Source organism: Hippopotamus amphibius, chromosome X (assembly GCF_030028045.1).
Source record: "Hippopotamus amphibius kiboko isolate mHipAmp2 chromosome X, mHipAmp2.hap2, whole genome shotgun sequence".
Classification (NCBI taxonomy): domain Eukaryota; kingdom Metazoa; phylum Chordata; class Mammalia; order Artiodactyla; family Hippopotamidae; genus Hippopotamus; species Hippopotamus amphibius.
This window is the reverse complement of record NC_080203.1, coordinates 56386138-56413535: the sequence shown is the minus strand read 5'-3', so window position 1 is coordinate 56413535 and position 27398 is coordinate 56386138. Positions and strand designations below refer to the sequence as shown.

General features: G+C 32.2%; 1 protein-coding gene across 7 annotated transcripts in view; it reads left to right on the top strand.

Moving 5' to 3' along the window:
- Window positions 1–27398, top strand: part of PCDH11X (protocadherin 11 X-linked) — a 754051-nt gene that overhangs the window by 84734 nt on the left and 641919 nt on the right. The window contains exon 3 of one of the 7 annotated variants that reach the window (XM_057718190.1): window positions 664–708. The exons of the other annotated variants lie outside the window; for them this stretch is intronic. Coding sequence (XP_057574173.1) covers window positions 664–708 — 45 coding nt within the window. Of the gene's footprint in view, window positions 1–663; window positions 709–27398 lie in introns of those variants that run through there. 7 annotated transcript variants of the gene reach the window in all.

The following is a 27398-nucleotide window of genomic DNA, read 5'->3' as shown; positions in this document are numbered from 1 at the left end:
AATATGGAACATTCATTAGATAGAAATATATCTATTGCACAAAACCATGTATACCTGGAGAATATGATGCTCCTCTTTAATATACAATTTACAAATATCCTGGGAGGCATTTTTGTATATATTGTAGTAGAAATTAAAAACATTTTACAGTGTACTTTATATTAACATCTTTCAGAGCAAGCAGGTAGTGTTTGGTTGGTGCGACTCTAGAAAACAGTATGAATAATCATTTTAGAATCAATTTTGATACTTGTATGAAAGAGACAAAATGACAAAATGAAGTCTTGCTTAACACAGTCATTCCATTAAAATATTGTGAAGACTATACGTTTGAAAAATAGGAGAACAAAAATGAACTTATTATTTTTAAAGAGGCTTCTGCCTACAAGTCACTGTCTTAGCCATGCATTTGACATATTTCATTTCAAAAAGAAATAATTCATGGTTACATGACTGTAGGTGTGATACATGGATTCCGAATGGTAAGAGGAGTCTGAGTTAGCTTGGAATAAGATTGGTATTTACTATCGCTAAATTCCATAACCTTGATTTTGTGCATCTGTATTTAGCAATGTGAATTTTAGGTGTGTAGCATGCTTGGCAACTAAGACTCCTAGAACACAACCATCTGATTTTGATAACATGTTATTTTTCTTGTCCTAGACTGATTCCAGGACATCAACTATTGAAATCTACAGTGAGATATAACTTTCTAGGAACAACATAATTCCATTCCCATTCCAAAAAACTCCAATGATTTGTGATTTCAAAATTTGGCTAAGATCATTTATCTTGTAATCTGGATTTCCCACTATAAAGGCAAGCAAAGCAAAAACCACCTTAAAATTATGTCCCACTGAACTTCATGCTTACTTTAGCTGTAATCTTGTGATTGAAATTTTAAATTTGTGGAAGGAACAGTGCAGTGTGATAAAAAAATTTTATCATGCTGTTTCTCCATTTGTTTGCTCTGAATGTCAAGTAGTGTTTTGTAATATAATGTGTCTTAATGTACAAACCGATGGTTAATATATCAATCGTGAAACATGGAATTACTTGCCCTGTCTGATTGCTGAAGGATTTAAACATCATCTCCGGGAGTTTGGAAGTGAAGCTGAACTATCCAAGCTACCCTCTGAAAGGTATCCAGGGCAAGAGATTTTCTTTAATACTAAAAACAAACAGCAACAACAAAAAAATACTTTAGTTCATTTTTTGGTAAATATTCACTTATATAGTGTTGTTGAGAAAATAATTATAATTATCCATCACTTTGCTTAAAAGTTAGATGATATAAAATAATTTAAATGGGTTTTTATGTTGATTGTAATCATGTTGTTCCACTACTTTACTCATTAAAAAATTATTTTGTTGTAATCATTTTTCTTTTTTCTATAAATACTGAAAAGAAAGAATTTTTTTTTCTGTTTTTATCTATCAAAAGAAGAATGTAAAGTTCTTTATACTCCCTGATATTTTGGGAAAAAAAGGTATTGATATTTCTTATATAATGAAATGTAATTCCAGTCATATGAGAGTAGAGACAAGGATTTAAATAGGACATTTTGAAAGATTTTATCTTAATTTTGAAACTACCTAGGAAAATATAAGATACTAGAGTCACAGGTAAGTAGATCTACATAATTATTTCTCTCCATTAAATTACTGAATATTTTCATTGCTTTGAGTAATTTGCCCTTTAACTCATTCTTCACAATATGTTGATTAATCAATTTCCTACAGAAATGACTAAATGCCTCAAATTTGGTGTACATTAAATTTATTGAAGAAGGAATGATGTGTCCCAATTTTACATTGTATTCTTTAAGCTGCTTATGACTTACTAACAGTACTAACAGAATTTTTTTGAAAGCATAATTTCTTGAGACAAAAAGGGAGTATAAAGGACCCTTATAATCATGACATAACACATTTCCTGGATTCTCATTCAAATGCTTCATTGTGTATCATTTTACCTTGCAAAGTGTGAATAGGATTTGGTCTATTATGTATGTACATAAAGTTAATGTATTATTTGAAGTGTTCTTCAGTGTAAAGGTATTTAGAAGAGGTTTATGTTCTATTTAGCATTTCAAATTAGTGTAATTCTTGGATATTTAATATATAGGCAATATTTTAAAAATATTTCTGTTAAAATTTAGCATTCCCGTTTACTAAATACAGAATCTCTGGTACCTCCAATGATGTTAAGTTCCTTCAACATACTTGCTATCTGGCTTTTTAAACATTACTTAGTTAATTATGACTATAAGTGTAGCTCTTTTACTAGTAGTGAGAAATGTCATGTAAATTACAAGTATGTATTACATACTAATAAACAACTATTGTAGAAAAATACTTAAAATTAAAATAACTTTATAATTCATCCTCCAGTTCTTCCTGAAAAAATAAATATTTCAGTTTATTTCATACCATTTCAAGGAATGTCAAAATTGAGCCAACTTATTATACCCCTAGAGTCAGTGCCCTGCAGGTACCAAGATGTACTAAGAGTAGGAGTTTGCAAAATCCATAATCTCAATTAACTGTGAAAAAGATGATGATGCCCAAGAGAATGAATCAATACTTCACATGTCCCATGATAAATTACTGTGGCTTCATAACCATTTGTACATGTAATTATCATATAAATGCATTTTAAATGCTTGTGTCATGACCACCCTAGTCTCTGCTTTTCTGCACATTCTCTGAGCAGGAGGAGAATACTTCATTTTTCTTCTGCTTCAGTGACCTTTATGACTGTAATAAGGAAAACTCCTAATCACTCTTTTGTATATATGAAGATGAAAATTTCTTGAAATGGTTATCCAGAATCTCTTAAAAATTTTTCTCAATATTTCTATGGGTGTCATCTGTGCAGATGAAAATAGAATCTTTATTTTTAAAGCTGCAAGTGATTCCATCTCTCAGAATACAGTTTCTGTGAGAAAGGAAATTCTGAATTGATTTCTTTCCTGCTCTTTGAAGCTAAAATATTTATCCATATAAACCAATGATTGAGATTTAACTGTGTTTAAAATTCAGCCACAGATGAAAATGGATTTTGCTTTTGATTATTAACTACCCTTGATCTGTCCTTTGCTTATGCTTGAGGAAGTAACATTAACATTTGAGAACAGTATGGATGATATTGAAACTCATTTTCCACAAAAGCCAGAAAGAACAAAAGCCAGAAAGAACAAAACTATGTATTTTCCTCTTGGCTCCTTCTTATTGGTTGATTTGGTGATACTTTTAATTATTGGTGTTATTACATTTGGCTTACAGGGTCTCAGATATCTTCCCACCTCTCCTGTTGGTATTAATGGACTCAGAGTATTCTCAGTGAAGTGTCCTTGATGGTCTCTCTGGTTCTTATTCTAGCCAGTGAATAGAGAAAAACATAAGGAAAACAAATCTTAAGACTAGTCATCAAAGAAACTTTTAGGGATTATCTAATTGATTAACTACAATGCACTGTATACTTTCACCCCTCAAACACTCAAAAGAGTATTACTTTCTTTTGATTAAAATCCACAGTGCATAAATTGAAAAAAAAATTGCTGAAATACATTTCCTCATTTTACATTAAATATAAAAGTTTATTTTTAGAAGTAGGGTATTCAAGCCATTACATTTCTTAAGTTATGTTTATTTTCAATGATTTAAATTGAAAATTTTGTAAAACTATTTTAATTCTATCCATTAATTAATCTTTAATGCATACTTCTGTTTTCTCTGCTGACCATCCTGTTCACATTGTCAGTGAGAACACATATACTTTAGAATCATTTTTAAAAGTTGAATTTAGATTCAATCAATCAATCAATCATTATTTTGTAAAATATTTGCTAATCTTTTCACTTCAACACAAAATAAGACTGCCTCATTTTACAATTTTGTCACCTTCACTTGTCACTGTTTAATTAAATTTTGTAATTGTGCATCTAGCTAGGTGTGATATAAAGTCTGATCTCAACAGAAGTGCTACAGGACAAACAGAGCTTAAGTAATCTTGTATGAACTTAATTCACACTCTGTAAATGCTTCCTATAGGTGTTCTTGTGTAATAGACATTTTTTCCCCTTAGATTTTGTTTAATTTTTGTCTATTTTAAATATTGTTTAGATTTAAGTTTCTAGCATATTCAAAGGTGCTGTGATAATGTAAAGCTGTATGTGTTGAATATAATTATTATTTTTAAAAATAACTATTGTGCAATTTGTTTTTTCATGCATTATGGGTGTTCATACATAACATACATGGTTTTATGTGGTATTTAGAATTAGGAGTAGACTTTTTTAAATTGTAGAGTAGTCATAGGCCTTTATTTTTATTGCACAATGCAGTACACATTTGTCGTAGAAAATTTAGGAAATTGTAGATATATTTTGGATGAAGAATTTTAAAACTATTTGTTTTTATTTCAAGCTATACCAGTAAGTTTTTCTATATAACTTACTTGGTAATTCTGTTTAACCTTTGGAAGTGGTGCACTTTAAAATTACAGAAGTATTCTGTTCTTTTTATGTTATAAACTATACATGCAGGGTTTTTTACACATGGTGGTAATTGACTTAATTATTATGCATATTGTTTATTTTTATAGATGTATCATTAGTCAAATGTATGAAATAGTAGTCTGATTAGTTGATAGTATACTAAAGAGGCATACTATATACCTCCACCATGAGACTAATCTCTCCTTAGTGAAAATTTCAAGTCTTGATGGAAAAGCTTTTCTGTTAAAAAGAATGCCATCTAAATATCTGCCAAAAGTTCCCTTAGAATAAACAACCAAGTTATCTATTATAATTATTTTGAAAAAGTCTCATAACCAACTCTTACCTTTATCATATTCTAGATATTCTCAATTAAAATTGTATTAACTCTCCCTTTTTAAGTGCTTAATTATATTTAATTATCTACACATAAACTGGTATTATCCAATTAGGAGTAAATCTTTGTCAAGTGAAAAAATCACTTTAGATAATCAAATTAACATAATAATGCAAATGAAGTATTTCAATGGATATTCTAGAAATATATGCACTTTCTCACTTGTCCTGGAACCTTATATTTATAAATTATTCATTGATTTACTTCATAAAGCATTATTCTCTTAGAAATGCACTTTAAAAGCATTTACACTTTTTTTTGTCATAATACTTAGTAAAAACATTAGATAAAATAATGCTTTCGTTAGATACTTAGAGAAAATTTGAATAATACCACTTTTATTCTATTTGGTAGTAGTTAGAAGTAAATGAATGTGCAACACTGGTGAAAAACATTATTTTCAGAAATCCACAAAATAAATTTTAAAATGTATTTACTCATCTTATTACATATCAATTTTAACCTCAATCTCAAAATCAATGCAGATCGTTATTTCAGTAATACTTTATAACTAAACAGAATTGCTCATACACTATCACTTTACACAAAAATGTTTCCACTAATTCAAAGATACAGCTCAAATAGTTGTTCAGTGTCACAACCTCGAAGTAATTAAACACACACACACACACAAGAACAAATTTGATCAGCTCTTTTGCTATGTAAACACAGATCTAGTCTCATATGCAAGGTGGGAAAAAACACACAAAAATGGAATTGCATGGACTTCTGGAAAACTCATTTATGAATTCCTAAATGAGAGGTTATATTTCATTATTAATTTTATTTATTTGATCACTCATTCAGAACTATGTATTGGGTGCCTTTTTTTGTAGATAATTACATACATTATTTATGATGTTCAGATTGAATAATTACATGTTTTTCACACAAATGTAGTTATTCAAGAGAAGGTGATGAATTCTCTTTCAGATAGGTATCATAGTTTTGTCTACGTGATACCAAAACATCTGAAGGCAAAATACAGTTTTTTGCTGAATATAGGGATATGTTGTCTACCTGACAAAATTGTTTGACTCTATAAAGATGCAGACTTTATCTAGTACTACAAAATAATATAATTGTTTCATTTTAGATAGGAAAAAAGTTTGACATGCTTTATAAAGTTATTATCTGAATCCAGAGCAGTTGATAACATTTAATAAAATTCTACACAGTGCTACAATTCAACTTTACATTATTTTAGTTGTTTGTAAGACTATAGACACATTTATTTCAAAATGCACACAAACTGTGGAAATGATGAGGTACATATGATTGTCTTTTTAGGTGTGAGACTTAAAAGACAACCATACAAAACTCTTAAAATTAAGAGACCTAATTGTGAGTCTAGAGGAAAAGTCAATTTAATTTGATGTTTATGTAATTCTAATACAGTGGGATTAACATGGGTTAAGGTATGTATAAGCATACATATGTTTGCATATATGTGTGTATATTTGTCAAATTTCTAGCAGAAAAAAGTAATACAAACATTAAAGACAACTTGCTCAAATATCATACATAATATTTACAATGTTACTCTCTCTTCTTTTAAACTCATGCCTCACTTCCAAACTTTATCCCTTTTATCATCCTACATAGCACATTTTATTTAATAAAACTCTTGTCATATTCAGTGCATTCTGAATATGTGCTCATGTGTTTTTTTACTTTCAAATTACTTTGCCTCTAATGTAACTGCAGTATTTCTATTCACAAATTTTCCCTGTTTTCTGAAGGATCACAAGTCCAATAACATTAAATTATACATTAAAAATTAAACTATTTTTCCTATCTAATTACCAGTGTAGATTCTACTTCTTTTGCACACAAAAAAGTTAAGATAAATTTGCCTTCAGTAATGGTCAACTTCTGCTCAGTTGGCATAACAAAGACATATACAAAAGAATCTGTTAAAATAATCCTCTTTATTTGCATTAATACCTTATTTAATTTTAATACCTCTGAAACCAAAAAATAGATAAGTAATTCCCTGTTAGTGCTCTGTACAATGTCAGATTTTCAGTTTCATAAGTCTGCAACTTTGTGGGTTTATGTTTCCATCAAAGGCTAAGATGTGGATTTTCCATAATCATATACATGCATACATACTTACATATGTATGTGTATATATACACATACACTTTTATGAACAGCTCAGTGTGGACTATGGATTGACATAAATCATGGAAATATTTATAAGGATAGATTCAGTTTTTAGACTGGGTAATGTGTACAATTTATTATCATTTCTGGTTTTGAGTGGCGCTGATACTAAGAACTGCCATTGAAGAAAAACTGTGTAAAGTAATATTAAAATTGTGAAGACTTAAAATAAAAAGCATTCACAGTTACCCTTAAAATTCTGTTTTTGCTTTGTTACCTGTAGCTGTAATTTTAAAAAAGAATAAACAGGTTTCTGTGTGAATATGTTAGAGTGAATATTACAGAGCATCTTTCAACTGGAATACATGTAGTTAACTAACACTGGTTGTAATTGATGTATTTTCAGTGCATAAAGTGTGTATAGTCTGTATTGTGTGAACTACCTATAAATAAAGTTGCTTCTGCATTGCAATAACATACCTTCTGATATTTTTTGAAGTGTTTGCTGTCAGCAGGGGCTACCAATTTCATTAACATCATCAAGAATCCTAAAATAATTTTTTGCACATTAACATCCTACAGTTTCATGGTATAACTCATTATTTGTGTTGTGTTAACCAGAACTTTATATATTGGCATTCCTGGTCACTAACATTTGGAGATAACCAGTCCAAAGCAATGAGGTAGATTGAAGTGACTCATATTCAACTGAAGTTTTAGTTTTGTGCATTTTATTATACTCAAATTCCTTGAATATTGGTAGTATAGTACCACTTAGTAACTATTGTTTTTCAAAAAACATGCTATAGATAATGAAGTTTACCATGCATTCAAATGAGGTGAATTAAATATTTCTAAACTCCTACTATGAGCAAAGCAATGTAGAAAATGATGATGGTTATGGTGAGGGATGGGGTATTAAGGGGTAGAGATGTGGGACAATCAAGATTCTCCCCTGCTTGCTATTAGTATAAAAAGACTTTTACCCAACAAGTTTAATGGAAAGTATGTTAAAAAAAAAAAAAAGACTTCCAGTTTTTCTAGTGCAGAAAATCCCTGAGTATAAAATGTTTAAAAAGAGAGAGAGAGAGAGAGAGAGGGAGAAAGAAAAAAAAAAGAGAACAATTTAAAGGTTTTACCCTAATAATTAAGAGAGAGAGTGTGTGTTTGTGTGTGTGTGTGTAAATATCACTAGTAGAGTATCTTACAAGTATGTATTAGGTATTCATTCCAAATTTATTAAAATCTGAACTGAGCAAGCATATACTTAACCCATTTTAGGAAGCATCTTAAAGTCATCAACACTTTCCCAAGTCAAATCCAAATAGCAATCGAATACTGTTTATCTTGCCTCTAAAATACTTCAGACATTTTTCCCTTTCCACTTACTTATTCAGGTCTTCATCATGAGTTACTGATTCCAATACTAATAGGTTGTCCTGCTTCCTAGTTTCATTTGTCCAATTTATTTTCTACCCTGTACCCAGAACACTTCCTAAAACACAGTTCTGATAAAGTGAAATCTGTGAGAAAAGCTTCCAAGTCTTTCCCCATTGTATATAAGATAAAACCTTAATTACTCTAATTTTTCAAGGATTATACAACTCTAATCAGGTCTACTTGCTCATCCTTATCTCCTACTACTCCATGCACCCCACATTTTTGTCACACCTACTACTTCTTGTTCCTTAACTATTTCATGCATTTTGATGCTTCCATAAATGTGAACAATTTACCAGAATTACATTAAGCATTTCCTTTGGTTAAGACACTTCTGTGGGGACAACAAAAATAACTAAGCCATGGTCAGTGAAGTAGAAGTGTAATTGTGGAGATAATGTAAGAAAACACACTTTTAATAGCAGAGAGAATATGATGAAAAAAACAAAAGAATGCTACCTGTGATTTTATTAAAAATGAAAGAAGCCTGGATGGTACCCTTTTCTTCAGTATCTTCCCTATTTCTTAACATTAACCTTTCTTAACACTAACCTTAACCATAATTCTTGTAAAATGAAAAGCTGCAATAAATGACTAGGTCGTATAACCATTCAAACAGTAGTTTACAGAAACTATTTCCAGAAAATTGATGTTATATCATTTTTCTTCATTAATCTTAGAAAGATTTTAAAATATTTACCTCAGATACTTTGATTTCTGTTACATTTCCCGTCCATGAGTTGCACTTAAAATAAAAAGTATCAATGAAAAATTTTAACCCATTTGTTCATGTTTAATGTAGTCCATATACCAGAGAATCACATACTGCTTTTAGGCATTTTAGCAAAAGGAGCTTCTCAATGTGACATTTCTTATAAATATGGCAAGAAAAATGTGTTCTTGTCTTCAATAGAGGAACTCTTTCCATAGTAAATGGTAACAAACAGATATTGAAAACTGGTTAAAATGTGCTTGAATATACGTAAAAACTGTCACTTGAAGTACTGAGATGAAATGGTCATCCCAGATAGAAATCATTTTATCCCTTTCCCGCGAATGCTGAAAGTCAAAGTTATCAAATTTGTGAAAACAGGACAGATGGAGAAAGCCATGGGATATCAAATGTAGATAATATCCAAATTATAATGTGATAGAGCTACCCTGAAAATTCAGAAACCACACATTCCCTCCCAAAATTGAGTGTATCTCACACACACACACACACACACACACATACACATACACACACACACACATATCTTTAAGGAATGCACTTCTTGGCACACATAGTGAAAGCAAATACAACAACTGCTTCCTAGAAATAGATGAAAATAAGCCACATAGTTCTTAAACTAGCCCTTTTTTTCCCTTTTGTTCTTATTATGACAGGAAAAAAATCCTTCTATATTGCACACAGAAACATCCTTGGAGATTGGGGTTTTGTTTTGGTTAGCTTTTCTTTCATATTTTTGCTAAGCAGCCATATCAGGATGCTGGAATGCCAACATTACTATAAAATATTTCCCTACTACATGATGATGGTTTACAAAAGTTCATTACTTACTTCATCTCTTTGCGTAAAGGGAATGAATATCATCATGAGTAGGGAAATAATGTTTCTTTAGCTCAGTTATAATTATTGAGTTTTCCAACTATCCCAGATAAAATAAAAGCAATTACTAACATTGTTAAAGTCAGTGGCTATTTTCTTCAGTACATTAGCCCTTGGGAACATAGGGCCAACATAAAGGGGTAGTAAAGTGGAAGATTGGATATAATGACAAGGCTAAGGACTCAATAACATGAAAACCTTGCAAAAGTAACACATTGCCACATTTCTAGTGAACAAACCTTTCCTTCATGTTTGTATGGTTTTTATTATATTTTTGAAGTGCTTCTATCATAGTAATGGGAAAATTATTATTCATAAACCACACCTTCACTTATTCTTTTTTGTTTCTTGGGGACAGTCCTATCTAAAATCAATTTAACTGAAGAATTACCATAGCTATAATGCAAATCTCCCTTAACTATATTCCTACCACAACTGTCTTTGCGCTCGTGTGTGAAATTTTAACTTTCATGGTACATTTTGCTTTTCATGGACAAAAATTCCATAGCCCTTCTCATATGAAAATCTAACTCTGATAATGGACTTGTCAACATTCCCTTTCTTCTTTAGGTTGGACTGGCTTGTGAAATGCATTAGAACCTCAGGCTGGCTATCACATATGAGCATGGGAAATATTAGACCTGCTGAGAGAGACTTGTCCTCTTAACACACAAAGTAAATATGCTGTAGGTCAGTCCTCTCTATTCTCTGGGCAACTTTTGTGGCCCCATGTTCAGATAGGAACATGTGTCTTGTCTCTAATCTCTGTCAGTCCAATAAGAGAAAAAGCCTCAGTACTTAGACACGTTCTGGACTAGGTGGCCCTTTCTACCCTGGAAAATAAGTCTCTGGCCATCTCATCCTTATAATTCATTTTTATAACTCTTTCTTAGTAAAATCACTCTTTGATGTACTTCAATCAAATCACCTGAACTCTCTTATTCCCTAAGCAGTGATCACTGCACTCATTACAATGTAAATATGCACTGTACGGAGAGTAACATTTATTTACCCACATAATCTGCTATTATGAAATTATATTTTTCATGCTGAAAGAAGTATAGTTTGCATAGCTAAAGCAACAAGGTGTTTGAGTCTTGTGAGAAAGAGATTGAGACACAAGGAGAGGGTGCTAGTACTGAAAAAACCAAAAGCCTAGCAGGAAAATAGAAAGAGGCAGTAGGAGCCAAAGGGTTAAAACCGTGGCTTTCTCCTGGTTGTCCTCATTCATTCAACCATTAGATAATTATTGAGTACATACTTTGGATAAGGCCTTACTACAAAGTTAGTTAATTCCTGAATTTGGCCTTAGGGGAAGTAGTCTAATAATAGAAGCTATGTATGCAAATAATGGTTACCCAGTGGACCACAAAACCAGTACTCTTACAGATGGTAATAAATTTAAGTTTTAAAGGTACCTCTAATATTTTTCAGCAAAATAACTGTTATATCAGAAAACTTCGTGTTAACTGGTCAACTGGTATTTACAGTGTTGACTGAGGTAAAGATATAGCTAGCTACTTCTCTAAGTAACTCTAACTGGTTAATTTAATCATAAGAAATTTCTTCAGCATACACATTCACAAAGAAAGTACTTTTTCTGACTTTTTAAACTTTCTCTTTTTTTTAAAAACTCTTTATTGGAATATATTTGCTTTACACACTTGTACCTGTCTCTGAGGTACACCAAAGTGAATCAGCTGCATCTACACACATATCCCCATATCCCCTCCCTCCCGTGACTAACCCCCCCCCATCCTGGCCCTCCAGGGCATCTCCCATGAAGTTGATCTCCTTTTGTTATACAGCAACTTCTCACTAGCTATCTATTTTACAGCTGGTAGTGTAAATATGTCTATGCTACTCTCTCACCTCATCCCAACTTCCCCTTTGCCCCTCACCCCAGCCCCATGTCCTCAAGTCCATTCTCTACTTCTGTATCTCCACTCTTGCCTGTCACTGGTTTCATCAGTACCATTTCTTCAGATTCCATATATATGTGTTAGCATACTGTATTTGTTTTTCTCTTTCTGGCTAACTTCACTCTGTATGACAGACTCTAGGTCTATCCACCTCATGACATATAGTTCAATTTCATTCCTTTTTATGGCTGAGTAATATTCCATTGTATATATGTGCCACATCTTTTTATCCATTTGTTACAGAATTTGAAATTTTGATATTTGGTTCATGTCAATGTGAACTAAGTATTGGGTCATGTAGCTAATTGAGCATTTCTTATTTATGGGTTAGTGCCATTTGGTTTCTTAGTTTTTATTTTCCTCTTACTTTTGCAAATGCTTTCTCAATTTGAATAAAGTAGACCATGGAAAGACAAAAACAAACAAACATGGCTTTCTAACATTTCTTCAATTTCATCAACTTATATCTTGCCTCTCCTTGGTAATGCTTACTCTTGGCCCTTGTATTGTACAAATGATCATTCTTAAAGGTTGATATATGCATCCCCCAAGCTTTTACCCCATCTCTCTTCTCTGGCAGAAACATCAAATAGTCATTTATATGCCCCCTGAGGTTTCCCTTTGCCCAAAGGAATCTTATAGTCCAGAAAGATCTCCATATATGTTCAATTTCCAAAGAGCTCTAGATCTATATAATACTAATATGATGTATATATTAAGAGTTAATAGAACTTAAATTTAAATCCTAATTTAAAAAGAAAAACTAAGAAGACAAAGATTTTCTTCTAATGATAATGTTTTTACTTTGAATTTGGATAAATATTTTACTTGAATTATTGAAAATTCTTTTTACTCTTCTGGTTATATTATGCTGACCAATCTAATTCCCACATTTGTAGTATTTCCTGTAACCTTTATGAGCTGTACTGTTACATCTGTGATCTGCTTCTATTTGAGATAGAATGAACCTTAAAGATCATGTGGTATCCTAGTCTGCCTCTATTATTTGATAGATGGTGGAACCAAGGCCCAGAGAGAGAACCGACCTTCACTGAGCACCTATTTTATGTCAGGCAGTGTGCTAGGCACCATACATAAGATAGTCCTTTATCTCAGAGTAAGTAGCCAAGAGAGGATCTGTGCTTAGATCTAATTAACTTTTAAGTTCTCCTTCCTCTCTATTTTATCACATGCCTGGCAGAGCTGTGGCTCCCACAGCTCTTGATTTGAAATTCAGAGGTCCATCAGTTTTACCACCTTCTTATTAAATTTTTCCTCTGCTGTACAAATCAAGAGCCAGCAAACTGGTGTAGATTTTCCCAACTCTCTTTGCCTCTTCCTGGACTCATGGTCATGACTTTAAGTTCAGACACATGTTCTTTCAGATGACCCTTTTTTAAAAATAAATTTATTTATTTATTGGCTGTGTTGGGTCTTCATTGCTGTACACAGGCTTTCTCTGGTTGCAGTGATCAGGGGTTACTATTCATTGTGGTGTGTGGGCTCCTTATTGTGGTGGCTTCTCTTGTTGTGGAGTACAGGCTCTAGACATGTGGGCTTCACTAGCTGCAGCACATGGGCTCAATAGTTGTGGCTTACGGGCTCTAGAGCACAGGCTCAATAGTTGTGGCACACAGGCTTAGTTGCTCCACGGCATGTGGGATCTTCCTGGAGCAGGGATCAAACCTGTGTCCCCTGCATTGGCAGGCAAATTCTTAACCACTGTGCCACCTAGAAGTCCCTAGATGATTATTGTTACTAGATTTTCATAAGGTTGGCAAGCACTATGTTCATTCTGAAAGCTATGGGGGCATAATTCCCCATTAATAAGTCAGTTGGAAAAATGCAAAAAGCATGGGCAAAGAAGCCTCTATTCTTCCATCTACTTCCACTCTCAATATATGAACCCCTGAACAAACTTTGAAAATAGTGGCCATTCAAAAAGTGTTTAATCAAACTGAACTTTTTGAAGAAAGTTCACTTTTCATTCTGCCTTTTCAATATTTAAAACATAATATGATTCTAAAGTCCTGCAGTTTGGTAAGCCACAAGATGAGTTTGAAAGAGAAGGGTGTATATGTGTGTCACCAAATATAAACTAACTTCTACATCAATTTATAATAAAAAGGAACATTGTAATATATTCAGTATAGTTATGAATTTCTAATCAACCTGATAAGATGCATAACCAGAAATATATATATATCAAATATGGGCCACCAGATAGCTATAAAAAGTATTGAAAATTACTAATTCAAATGCAAAATGAAGTTTTAGTCATTTAGAATTATTAACTTTGGATAACATAGGAGAAATTGAAAAAAATATTTCAAAATTACACTTCCTAGTTTAACAAATTCATATGTAGCTATAGGAATATTAATTCTTAGTGGTGTCCAATATATACTAAAATATTATATAATTTTCTTTAAATGGGGAGGGTTCAATACTTATTTAGGAAATTGCATTACCTCCTTAAGACCATTTAAGGAACAAATAGATCAGGTGCCTATGCTACATTAGGTTCTGAAAATAGGGTTGGAAAAAAGAAGGAAAGGAGAAAAGGATAGCTCAGGGAAATTTTTGAGGGGTGCCTGGTAGGCTCCAGGAGTAGTGCTAGGCACACTGCACAGCAAGATGTAATGGGACATGACTGGGCTTTAGAGTCAGATAGACTTGGTTTCCATATCTGGTTTTTTAGATGTTAACTGTATGCTTGTAACCTTTTTGAACCTCAGAATCTTCATCTGTGATATCAAGTTGTTCAGTTAACAGGATTGTAAGTGAGGATGCAATGAGATTGTATATCAAAATGTGTATTGTACAGTGTCTAGCATAAAGTAGACAATAAATGTAAGTCCTGTTCCACATTGATGAACTCATCTAATCTTCTGAATAATACAGTGAGCTAAATATTATTGATATCATACCATTTTATAGATTAAAAACAAATCAACAAACTGGGTCTCGGGGGCTTCCAATATTTGCCCAAGCCCAATTTAACCAATTTAAGTGCTCTTTCCCCTACATCACAGCTGTTTCAAATCAAGAATCTAGGCAACCATATTTTTTACTAACTGCTTAACTAAAGCTGAGCTACAAAGCATCCTTGCCTCTTAAGCCCTATCATGTTTGTTCTTTATAGGAGCTTGAGAAGAAGTATTGAATTTTGCTCTAGGCAATAATGTTAACTTTAAAATCCTTTCAGTTGTAGGTGAATGAGGTTTTAGATGTAGCTGGTGGAAATAAAGCTTTGCGTTCTGAGGATTGTGAAAAGTGTTGACAGCCTAACTTAGTGTTAGAATCATAAAATGTCAGATGAAGAAGATAAGACTCAGAATGTGAGTGATTTGCCCAAGGTCATACAGTTAGAATTTTAAAAGAATCAGGTGATGAGTGTTAATCTCCTGACTTGCAGTTCAGGATTCTTACCACGACACACACAACCTATTTAGTCTGTGATAACTTTGTGCCCTGAATAACAATGGTACAAAGTGGTATTGAATAATATTAAAATTGTGAAAAAGTGAAACTAACAGAAATAAAACTGTTGTAGGAATCAGACCGTGGTTGAGGTTTAAGCTTTCCTATGTAATAAATCTACTGTCACCTTGAAAGATCACTTATCCTCTCTGAGACTCAATTTCTTCATGTGCAAAGTGAAGAGGATGGGTTTTACAGAACCTCAAATGAGATGATTTTGCAAAAAGCATTTTAAAAATGAAAGATCTACATAAAAGATAATTATTATCAATACAACATAACTAAAACAGCCTTTAAAACTGCTCTACAATCACATTTCTTCCCTCACAGGAAACTAAAAATGATGGGTTCTTGATTACAAGTATCTTATTAATATTTCATTCAGGTTCCCAAAATGGCCAGCTTGTGATTATATGGGGAGACTGGGAGACTCCTGTGTTTCTGAAATGCAGTTTCTAATTCTTGAACTAAATTATATCAAGTATTTCTTAGAATAGTTTGTAAGCACATAGAAAGAATCAAATTCCTCAAAACCATGGGTTTTGCCTGGCATTTAATTAAGGAAGCTGAGACAGTTTTCAGTGGCAAGTAAGAGCCATTTTAGTAATGATAGTGCTATAGTGAGTCTCCTCAAAAAGAAAAGAAAAAGAAAGAGAAGGAGAAAACTGTTTCTGTGTACCTACCTTCTCTGTGATAGGCACACTGGGGCAGCAGGAAGGGGATTAGCTTCCCAATCAGGCAGTGTGGGTTCTAACTCTGACTTTGAGATCCTTAGCAATTGGGTCTTGCATAAAACTTGTTAATGTTTCTGAGTCTTGGGATCTTCAGCCACAAAAATGGCTACAATGATGCCAAATTCATAGGGTTTTTGTGAGAATTAAATGAGATAACCTATAAAATATGACTGACACATAACAGGCACTTAATAAGTGTTAATACCCTTCATCTATTGTCTCAACTAATCCACCCAACTACCCAGTGAACAAGATATTATTAGTGTCATCCTCACATTGCAAACTAAATTGAGAGACTGAGTCTCAAGAGTTTCAATGATTTGCTCAAGCTCAGGCAACTGGTAATTGGCCTGTCTGGAATTTTACCAAAATTTGCCTAACTCTTGGTTTCAAGTCCACTGTCCATTTCCTGTCCAAAGTTAATTTCCTGTCCACTGCTCTGCCTTTGGCATAAGGCCTAAAATGCCTCTGTTCAGACGTAGTTTACAAACTCAGAAAATTCAAGTTGTTATGCGTGGCATTACACATATACTTAAGTATCTTTTTCACACTCTTTTTCCTTAGGCATAGGGAGATATGAGTAAGACTCTATTTTCTGAACTGTGAATAAATGACTTTAGAAGGGAAAGTTCATAATATAATGATGAGAATATGACTTAATATATGGTTTTAATATTAGCCATTTTACTCTATTATCTTATATATATGAACGGCTACCTTACGAAGGATAGTTCTAATTAAAATAGGTATCCAGAGGTAAAATATTAAGAAAAAAAATTTAACAGGGCCTAGATTCAACATAATTAGAATTCATATGCTATGGAAACCAAATTGCATAAAAATTGTTTAAAACTTTAAATTATATCATATATTGTCTATAATCTGTTAAATAGCTTTTTAATTAAAGTATTTTATTTCCATCACACCTGGAATGCTAGGTTGTTTATATTGGTTTAGCAAACCAAATTACACATCCATAAAATTTTAAATGAATAGTTTATAGATTTTCCACTCAAGAGCACAATTATTTTACTTCTACTATAGTTACTTTTCATGATTATAAAATTTTATGATAGAAAATTTAGAAAATAAAGAAAAAAATACAGTGATGGAAATAGAAATCGCTTTACATTCCTGCTATTCAAAATTAACCCCTTTTAGCATTTTGATAAACAAATTTATAATTTTTTTCTAAGCATAAGCTTATATATTTAAAACTTGTATATTATTTAAAATGACAGAATTCTGACCATACTCTGACTTTATAAATGATTGTGTTAACTTCATTTAACAAATGAGTAATTCAAAGACTGGTTTTAAAATTGAAAACACATTATCTAGGCCCATAAATTGTATACCCATGACAATAAATACCTAAAATACAAGGTAGTATAGGAATCATTTTCATTTTGAGTTTGAAGAGAGAAACCACTGTGAGCTAGAGAAGAATGAGAGAGACTCATGGAGGAGAATGAATATGATTTAGTTTTTAAAGTAGGATTTAAAATGGACAGGAAGGAAGAGTCCCAGTTGGTAGCAATTAAATGAGCAAAAGCACATGTATTTTTAGAACAGGGTCTTCAGCTACCTTTGGGATAAATTTGGGAAGATGTGTTAGAGATATTGTGGACAACTTTGAGGAGGTAATAATACCAGACTAAAGGAGTTTTGGTATTTATTTTTGGAACACCATTTCTCCTATATCCTTCTCAAATGGGAAGATTGTATTTACTGTCTATACTTCCTCAATTCCCATTCATTCCTCAAAACATTGTGATGTAGTCTCTTCTCACATCTGCTCACTACTCACATCTCTCATCTGGTTAGCAGTAGCCTCCTATTTGCTAAACTCAAAGGACATGTTTCATTTGAATACCTTTCTCCTTCATTTGGCACTTTTCCTCATTAATTCACACCTTTTGGAGTTCTATTTTCTTGGTTTCCATGATGAAACTATTTTTTTATTTTTCTTCTGCCTTCTGACAATTTTATTTTCTGGATGTGTGTGAGTACTTCATCATCTGTTCATGGCATCAGTGTTCATTTTTTCTGAGAATTATATCCTTCATCTATTGTTCTCATCACTTTATACTCTCCTTGTTTTTTTCATATGTGCCCTATATCCTTATGAGTTCTAATCCCTGTATATAGCCCTGACCTTTCCCTGCAATTTTGACAGATGTGTAAAACTTCCCTATGGACATCTTCCCATCAGTGGTTCATGGATTCTCAAACTGAACATTCTCCAAATGGGATCAATTCCCTCTGAACTCCTTTTCCCAAATCTAGCTCATTACCTGTATCAACTAATGGAGTCACCATTCACTCAAATCACTGAAGCTGAAAACTTAGGTAATATCCTATGCTTCCTTCTCTCCTGACCCCTCCCAATTCTAATAATTCAATCATTTTATTCTGATTTTACATTTGAAATATTATTAAAATAATGATAATAATAGCTGATAATATATTTTGAAAATTTACTACAGGCCAGGCATGTGTCAGGAACATCTCATTTAATCTCCATGTTATGTGTACCATTTTTCCTTTTTCACTTATGGGGAAAATGGGGCTTAGGGTGGTTGAATGCTTTGCCACATATCACACAGATAGTAGTCAGTAGAGGTAGTATTTAAATCTGAATATTTTAATTTCAGATTCCACGCTCTTACACACAATGGTAGCATATATTGCTTCCTGTCTCTACTACATTGTCCTATTTTAGGTTCTCTTCATCTTTCACATGGACACATGCAATAGCTGCTTCAATGACATTCATGTTATATCTAGTCTTGTTCTACTCAAACCAGTCTCTACACAGCCAATGGATGTTCTATTTCAATTGCACATTTTATCATTCCACTCCTGTGTTTGAAATCTTTCACTGGCTCTTCATAATTTTCAGGATAAGTACCCTAGTTTTTTTTAGCATAGCATACAAAGCTCTCATGATGTCATCTCTGCTTACTTTTCAACCTTAGGTTTCACCCATCCCTCCCTGGGTCATAGTTTATGCTGCAAGAAAATCAAATTGTTTTCAGTTTTCTATTACACAGCATGCAATTCTTAGTCTCTGCAAATTCATTCTTGTTTTTCCTAGTGGAGGCTTGCTCTTTGTCATTCTATTAATGTGATTAATTTCCATGAATTCTTTATGACTCAGCTCAGGTTCCTCTACAAGCCTTCCCTGATCAACTTCCTTCTTGCCATGGCCACATAAAGTCTTTTTCTATCCACTAGACTTTGATTTGTTTGAGAGAATAATTTTTGTATTTCCAGCATAAGCACATTCTTGGGATATAATACATATACAGTATATATAATGAGTGGGAAAATGTTATAATGAAAACTATTTTTGAGACAACTAATTAAAGAATTAAGGATCATAATGGAAGACAGATGCAAAGTTTAAAGTAGGGAAATCAGCTAGAAGAATGTTATGTTGAGATCAAAATAAGAGATAAAGGGGATTGGTGTGGTAGAGGTAGGAATTGAAAATCAGCCTTGACAAATGAAACGGGAGATCAAAGTGAAAAACATTTCTCACATGATTCCAAAATTTAAGGTATTTAGTTGGAGATTAGTAATTGGAGTTTGAACTAAGGTACTTAGGAGTGCAAGTTCTGTAAAGAATTGGGAGTTGACAAGACGGAGATAAAATATGTTTGTGTTTTCTATGTAAAGATGGGGACACTCTAATTCTTTTAATCTGTGGCAGGAAAAAGGGTGAGAAGGTGAGTGCAGGGATTAAATATTTTGAAATGAATATGGTCTGTATGAAAGCTGTTATATCATAAATAGATATTTAGCACAGTTTTATATATGATCGGGATATATTCGAGTCAAAGTAAACGGTACAACTATGTATTTATATTTCTTCACTATTTAGTTTAGTGGAAATAATCCACCTATGATTGACTGATTAACGAGCAAAGAGTTCTTCAGTTACCATCCAGCTTCTTCGTGGTTTCCCCCAAATAACTTGTATTTGTGGATAATTGACTTTTTCTGACTATAAAATAGCATGCAATAATTGTAGAACGTTTAAAAAATACAAATGAAGAGACAAATAAAATAAAGAAAAACAAGTTACCTGCAAACCTGCCAACACAATGACAATAAATGTTATTTTTGTGTATATTTTCCAATTATTTTCCTGTGTATATACTCTAGCAATTTTTTTTGTTTTTACAAAATTGGGATTATTTTACTATTTTATTAAACATTCCTATAAAACAAAATTTTTGATAACTATATAATATTGCATTATATAGATATTCCATGATACATTAAGTTATCTAATATTGTTGGATGTTTCAATTTTATGCTACTATAAACAAACATACAATGAACCATATTGAATATAAATCTCTCTGTGTACTTACCCAATAGTCAACATTACAATTCATAGGGAAACACTAGAGGAGATTCCATTAAAGTCAGTAATGAGTTTAGATCACTATTTGTTTAAAAGTATTTTGGACATTTCATTCAAAACAATAATATGGGGAAATAATAGATATTGAAAATGAAATGCAGTGCTTTAAATACATAGTGATCTTCTACTGAGAAACTCCAAGAGAAACTCGTGGTAGTATGTAAAGGGACAGATTTTAAAAGTAAACTTTTGTAATGTGTACCAAAATTCTGCAATTCCACTTCTAGAAATTTATTGTAAGCATAAATAAGAAAAATTTTTTAAAGTGTGAGTTTTAAAACATCTTTATATTTCATCCTATCAGTTATCAATTACTCAAATAGACAGATATAATTATTAAACATTTTTTGTTATATAATATCTGCTATTTGTACATAAAGTAATTTTTATAGAGAAACAGTTTACAAAGTTTTATTTTATATATTTTTCCTGTTAAATTATATTTTCACTTCCAATTGGAAAATAATGTCTAATTAATAAATAGTGGGTTTTTAGAGATTGGTATTTCCATTTTCCTCTTTTTGTGATCTTTTCCCCATTATATCCATTGCACATATTTTTACATTAATGGCAGAAAAATATAGCATTTAGTATGTTGTTTGTCTCATATAATAGTTGTCTTTCTCTGTCTGACTTACTCCACTTTGTATAATATTCTCTAGGTCCATCCATGCTGCTGCAAATGCCATTATTTCATTCTTTTTTATGGCTGAGTAATATTCCACTATACCACATCTTCTTTATCCATTAATCTGTTGATGAACATTTAAGTTGCTTCCATGTCTTGGCTATTGTACATAGTGCTGCTATGAATATTGGGGTGCATGTATCTTTTTGAATTAGAGTTTTCTCTAGATATATGCTCATAAGTGAGATTGTAGGATCATATCATAGCTCAATTTTTAGTTTTTTAAGGAATTTCTGTACTGTTTTCCATAGTAGTTGCACCAATTTACATTCCTACTAACAGTGTACAAGGATTCCCTTTTCTCCACACCCTCTCCAACATTTATTATTTGTAGATATTTGATGATGGACATTCTTACTGGTGTGAGGTGATACCTCATCATGGTTTTGATTTGCATTTCTCTAATAATTAGCAATGTTGAGCATCTTTTTATGTGTCTGTTGGTCATCTGTATGTCTTCTTTGGAAAAATATCTATTTAGGTCTTCTGTCCATTCTTTTTATTGGGTTTGTTTGTTTGTTTGTTTGTTTTGATATTGAGTTACGTGAGCTGTTTGTATATTTTGGAAGTTAACCCTTTGTCAGTCATATCATTTGCAGATATTTTCTCTTATTCCATAGGTAGTGTTTTTGTTTTGTTGCTGGTCTCCTTTGCTATGCAAAACCTTTTAAGTTTGATTAGTCCCCTTTGTTTATTTTTGCTTTTATTTCTTTTGCCTTGGGAGAATGATCTAAGAAAATACTGCCACAATTGATGTCAGAGAATGTTTTGCCTATGTTCTCTTCTAGGATTTTTATGGTGTCAGGTCTTATATTTAGGTTTTTAAATCATTTTGAGCTTTATTTTTGTATTTATAGTGTGAGGGAGACTTCTAATGTCATTGATTTACATGAGGCTGTCAGCTTTCCCAACATCACCTGCTGAAGAGACTGTCTTTTCTCCATTGTACATTCTTGCCTCTTTTGTCAAACATTAATTGACCATAGGTGTATGGGTTTATTTCTGGGCTCTCTATACTGTTCCATTGATCAATATGTCTGTTTTCGTGCCAATACCATACTATTTTGATTACTGTAGCTTTGTAGTATTATCTGAAGTCTGGGAGGGTTATGCCTCCAGCTTTGTTTTTTTTCCTAAGGATTGCTTTGGAAATTCTGTGTGTTTTGTGGTTCCATATAAATTTTAGGATTATTTGTTCTAGTTCTGTGAAAAATGTCATGGATAATTTGATAGAGATCACATTAAATCTGTAGATTATTTTGGGTACTGTGGCCATTTTAACAATGTTAATTCTTCCAATCCAAGAGCATTTCAGCCCATTAGTTATTTTATTGATTGATTGATTGATTGATTGATTGATTTACTTACTTATTTTTGGCTTCATTGTATCTTCATTGCTGCACATACATGCTTTCCCTAGTTGCAGCAAGTGGGGGCTACTCTTCATTGTGGTATGCGGACTTCTTATTGTGGTGGCTTCTCTTGTTGTGGAGCACAGACTCTAAGCATGTGCAGGCTTCAGTAGTTGTGGCACATGGGCTCAGTAGTTGTGGCTCGAGGGCTCTAGAGTACAGGTTCAGCAGTTTCAGTGCATGGACTTAGTTGCTCTGTGGCATGTGGGATCTTCCCGGACCAGGGCTAGAACCCATGTTCCCTGCATTGGCAGGTGGATTCATAACCACTGCACCACCAGGGAAGTCCCAACCCATTATTTCTTAATCTTTATACATGTAATCAGCCACTTGTTATTTTCATACCTCAAAACTAATGCTTCAGAGAATTCACTTAGAAAAATTGTAATTCAGGTTGTGGTTTTTCAATGTACATATAATATCCTTAAATTGTTGGGCCATATTTAAAATAAAGACTAGCATATTCAACACTAGAAAAAACATAATGCTATATATTTAATATTGTAATAAAGAAGATATTTTTTAGCTTACAAATAGATCTAAAAACTGACATTAACTTATCACAAATATGTGGAGAAAATTAAATCTCATATTAATAAAATTTGGCATATTGAAGTTTTTGTTTTCTATGTTTGGCATAGAGAGTTAAACTATCTAGTAAACGATATATTGAAGATTCTTCATCATTTTTCCGATTTGTTTCTACTTAAAATGGACTTCACCCTCCCCCATTATTAGAATGAGACAAACAAGCTGAATCATCATTGACCCATTATATTAACCATTTTGATATAAGTGATCTTTTATTTGATCCCTGTCTAGACCAGTGATTCACAACACTGGCTGTGCATTTAAATTGCATGTAGAGGTCAGAGTCTCTCCTGTGAGATTCTGATAGAGAAGGTCTGAATTGAAGCCTAGCTATGTTTTTTTTTTTAATAGCTTAACAGGTGATTTGGATGTGCAAACAGAGATGATAATCATTGAACACAAGCATACCTCCATATTCTCCACATATTTGAAACATTGGTCATTAATAAGCTTTTTCATTGGACTGAGCTTTTCAGTGGCAGATACAATGTCTATTTTAGTTTTGTACCCCCAGTAACTAGCTCAGTTTTAATCACATAGGCACTTAGGAAATCTTTTTATTTGTTTGTTTGTTTAATGTAGTAATAGGAACTTATTAAATCAATGAAGAATCATGACATTGGTTAGATTCATAGTAAGTGACAAACAAAATGTTTATGAAATCAGTACTTAAAAATCAAATATGAAACTACTTTTGGAACAAATATTATCATTGCTCTTTTATTTATTTATTTTTTTTAAGAAGGATAAGTCTCCTTGAGGAAAGTCAAAAGTAATTTTGCTAAAAAAGTCATTTTCACCATTATGGTACTAAATGGACACATTGTACATTGCCAAGAAATAAACTTTAGGGAGCTCTGCCAACTCAATGATGTGCAGACAACATACAGTGTGTAATTCTATCTATAAAATAAAGTAAAATAGTATGGCAAATGGAAATAAAAAAATCATGTATACTACAAATCTATTTTCATTAGTACCATTTTTAAATGTGAGCAAATATTAAACTGATTTTAGTGATTTTGTAAATAACTGATCTTTAGATATAGGTAAGGTAAATTGGGTTCTTACTTCTTATTTGTTGAATGTCTTCTGAATTTCTCTATTCCTATTACTTCTCCAAAGAGCAACCATTGGTACCCACGTACACATACAGATACACACCACACTCAACATGCACACACGCACATTGACCTACATTTATTGTAATAGAGAAATACAGATTTGCAAGCTACCATAGTCTTAACTAGTACAGATGCTTTTCAATTTATATTTTAAAAAATCATATATGATATATTGCCATTGTAAAGGATAACTTTCTTTACCAGTTCTTCAAATGTAATCACACATAATTGTGTAATTCTAAAACTATATAAAACATTCAAAATAAAGTAGAAGATAGTGAATTATAAAATCATTTCTTTGAGAAGAGCCAGTTTTATACAGCCTATTCAAAACAAGCTATTCCAAATGGTTTGCTCCAAGATTTGTATCAAGTTAAGGCTGAGTGGAAACTTGATTGCTCTCAAATAGCTAAAGTACATTTTTGGAAAAAATAAGTTTAAATTGACAAACTTAAAGAAAAAGATAAAACTATTTTGAATAATTTGATGCTGCAATCCACAACTGCATTGTAAAAATATGGACATTTCTGATCCTCTGCTTCTGTCACATTTGGTAGCTCACATGTTGTTAATATGTCACACCTTCTAAACATTCGCAGTCATGAGAAACTCAATGCACCCAAAGGAAAATGCATTAAAAATATATAGGGTGTCTTATATGTTGAAAGAATTCCCTTAATGGTCTTGCAGTGTTTTGCTGTTTTAAAAAAGTCTTACTGATATAATGAAAGAAGGTGCAGGCATTTATTATGGCTTGCTAACTTCAAAGGAGAGTAATTCAGCCTTAAAAAAATCAAATTCAGCAATCTTTTTGATGCCTCACTAGATTCAAAATCTTACCTGGTATTACCTAATAAATTGCTGAAAACATCAGTTCAAGAAAGATCTTGGAAACTGGTATGTCACATCCATTTTTTAATTTGTCTGAAAAGATGGCACATTATATGATTGGATTTTCAGTTTTAAGATAATTTCACTCATCAGTAATGTCTGCTTTATAACACTTCCTGTTTTTGGCTTGCAGAGAGTCATTGCCCAATAGTACCCAGCCATTTAAGCCAGTTTCATCAAGCTCTGATCCTTGGAATATGCATTACTTTTACAGCATCTGTCAGTGAAACAAAATGTTGCAACTAATCTGAAAGGACTGCTGATGAGCATATTGGCCTTTCTATCTTTGGCTTGTCTATGGATATCATCATGATCAGGTTTCACTTTATGTGAATCAATAAAAATAACAACACTTATGTTTCCCTTGTTGGGTCTTATTAGTTCCCAGCAAAGGCTACCTAAGATGGGAAGAGATGAAATTAGAAGTTGGAAAAGGTTGACACTAATATTGAACTATGATATACATTTCTTTTATAGGCCTAGCCAAAACACCTCACTATTTGAACTTGGTTACTTGTATATACAATGAAATGTTACTATAGGAAAGCTCCAGTTGCCTTGTGCACAAACATTCAGCCACAGATTTAAGCAAGTTCTTAGTTCTTCGTACAAATATTCATCAAAACAAATAAATAAGACCACTTTCAATGAGCTTTTAGATACACAGCATTTGACTTCCTTAAATGAGTTTCATCCTGATATTGGCATTTGAAAACCTCACAGAGGACATTACATGATGATCTTCAAGAATACAAAAACATCCAAGAAGAAAAGATTGGAAGGATTTTTATATCAGATCACATTTATCAGTATCATTGTCTAGTTTGCAAAGTTCAGCAATGTCAAATGCACATTTTGTTTTCTATAAAAGTGTCTGACCTTTATTTAAAATGTCACTCTCACCTTATTCCGTAAATCATAACTACTTGGTTCAGTTAATGATGTATAAAGTAGTTTGGCTGGCTTTTTTAAAAAATACCATACATCATTGTGAGATGAAATTCATAAAACCCTATCAAAAGAACCTCATGCAACTATCACTGATCTGCAACTTAGTTTTGGAAATCTAAAAACAGAACAAAAGCTAGCTTATTTTGGAAGGTTTTGAAGCTAATTTTTTGTTTCAGAAATTCTAATTTAATAAAAGTTTATTATCTGAATTTCAAACACATTTTTTATAAGTTTATAACCTTTAAGGATATGTATTTGGAAGTAAAATAACAAAATGCCAAAGGTACTATAAAGCTAATACAATCTGATAAGTGTTAGATTTTTTCTTTACTGTTACTACATATACATGACCATTTCAGTAATTATATTAGGCCAATGTCCAGGGGTAAATCTATTACCCTGTTATTTATGTCAAAAATAAATGTTACACCATTTGCAAGAAAGTATTTGGTGAACATGTTTATTGGTACTTCAAGTACACTTTGTAAAAGATATCTTATTTTTGTTCTTTTTTCCTCAAACTTTGAAAATGCATATATACATGGCAATTTTATACACCTGCATATGTCACTGAATATAGTATCTGAACAGAAAAAAGTATTGTAAAATTAAACAATATAAAATCAGTTAATACATTACACCGCTGGGACTAAGTTGAAGTGAAGGAAGCACCTAGGGCACAAAATTTAGAGGCATTCACTCTCAAGATCCTGCAAATGCCCAATAGAGAAACCTCCTTATCTCACTGTAATCTTGACCCTGGAACATTGAAGCTGACATGTAGAGAATTAATTATTTCATTGCTTTACTTAAAAAATAATTTTAATCTTATTGGATCAAATACTCATACTTGACTCAACAAAATAAGTGTAACAGATCAATATCTTCAGTTAATATAATCAGTACATTTGGCACAAAGCATGCCAATATGTTCATGTTTACCAGGCACCAAAATACAGATGCACATAACAACAGAAATAGTTTTCTCAAAAATACTGATTTATTTCCACAAAAATCAAACCACTCTGTGTCATGGTCCATAAAAGTGAAAATTCAAGATCTTAAAAATGAACTGAAAGCCTAAACAATTTGAATGAAATAAAA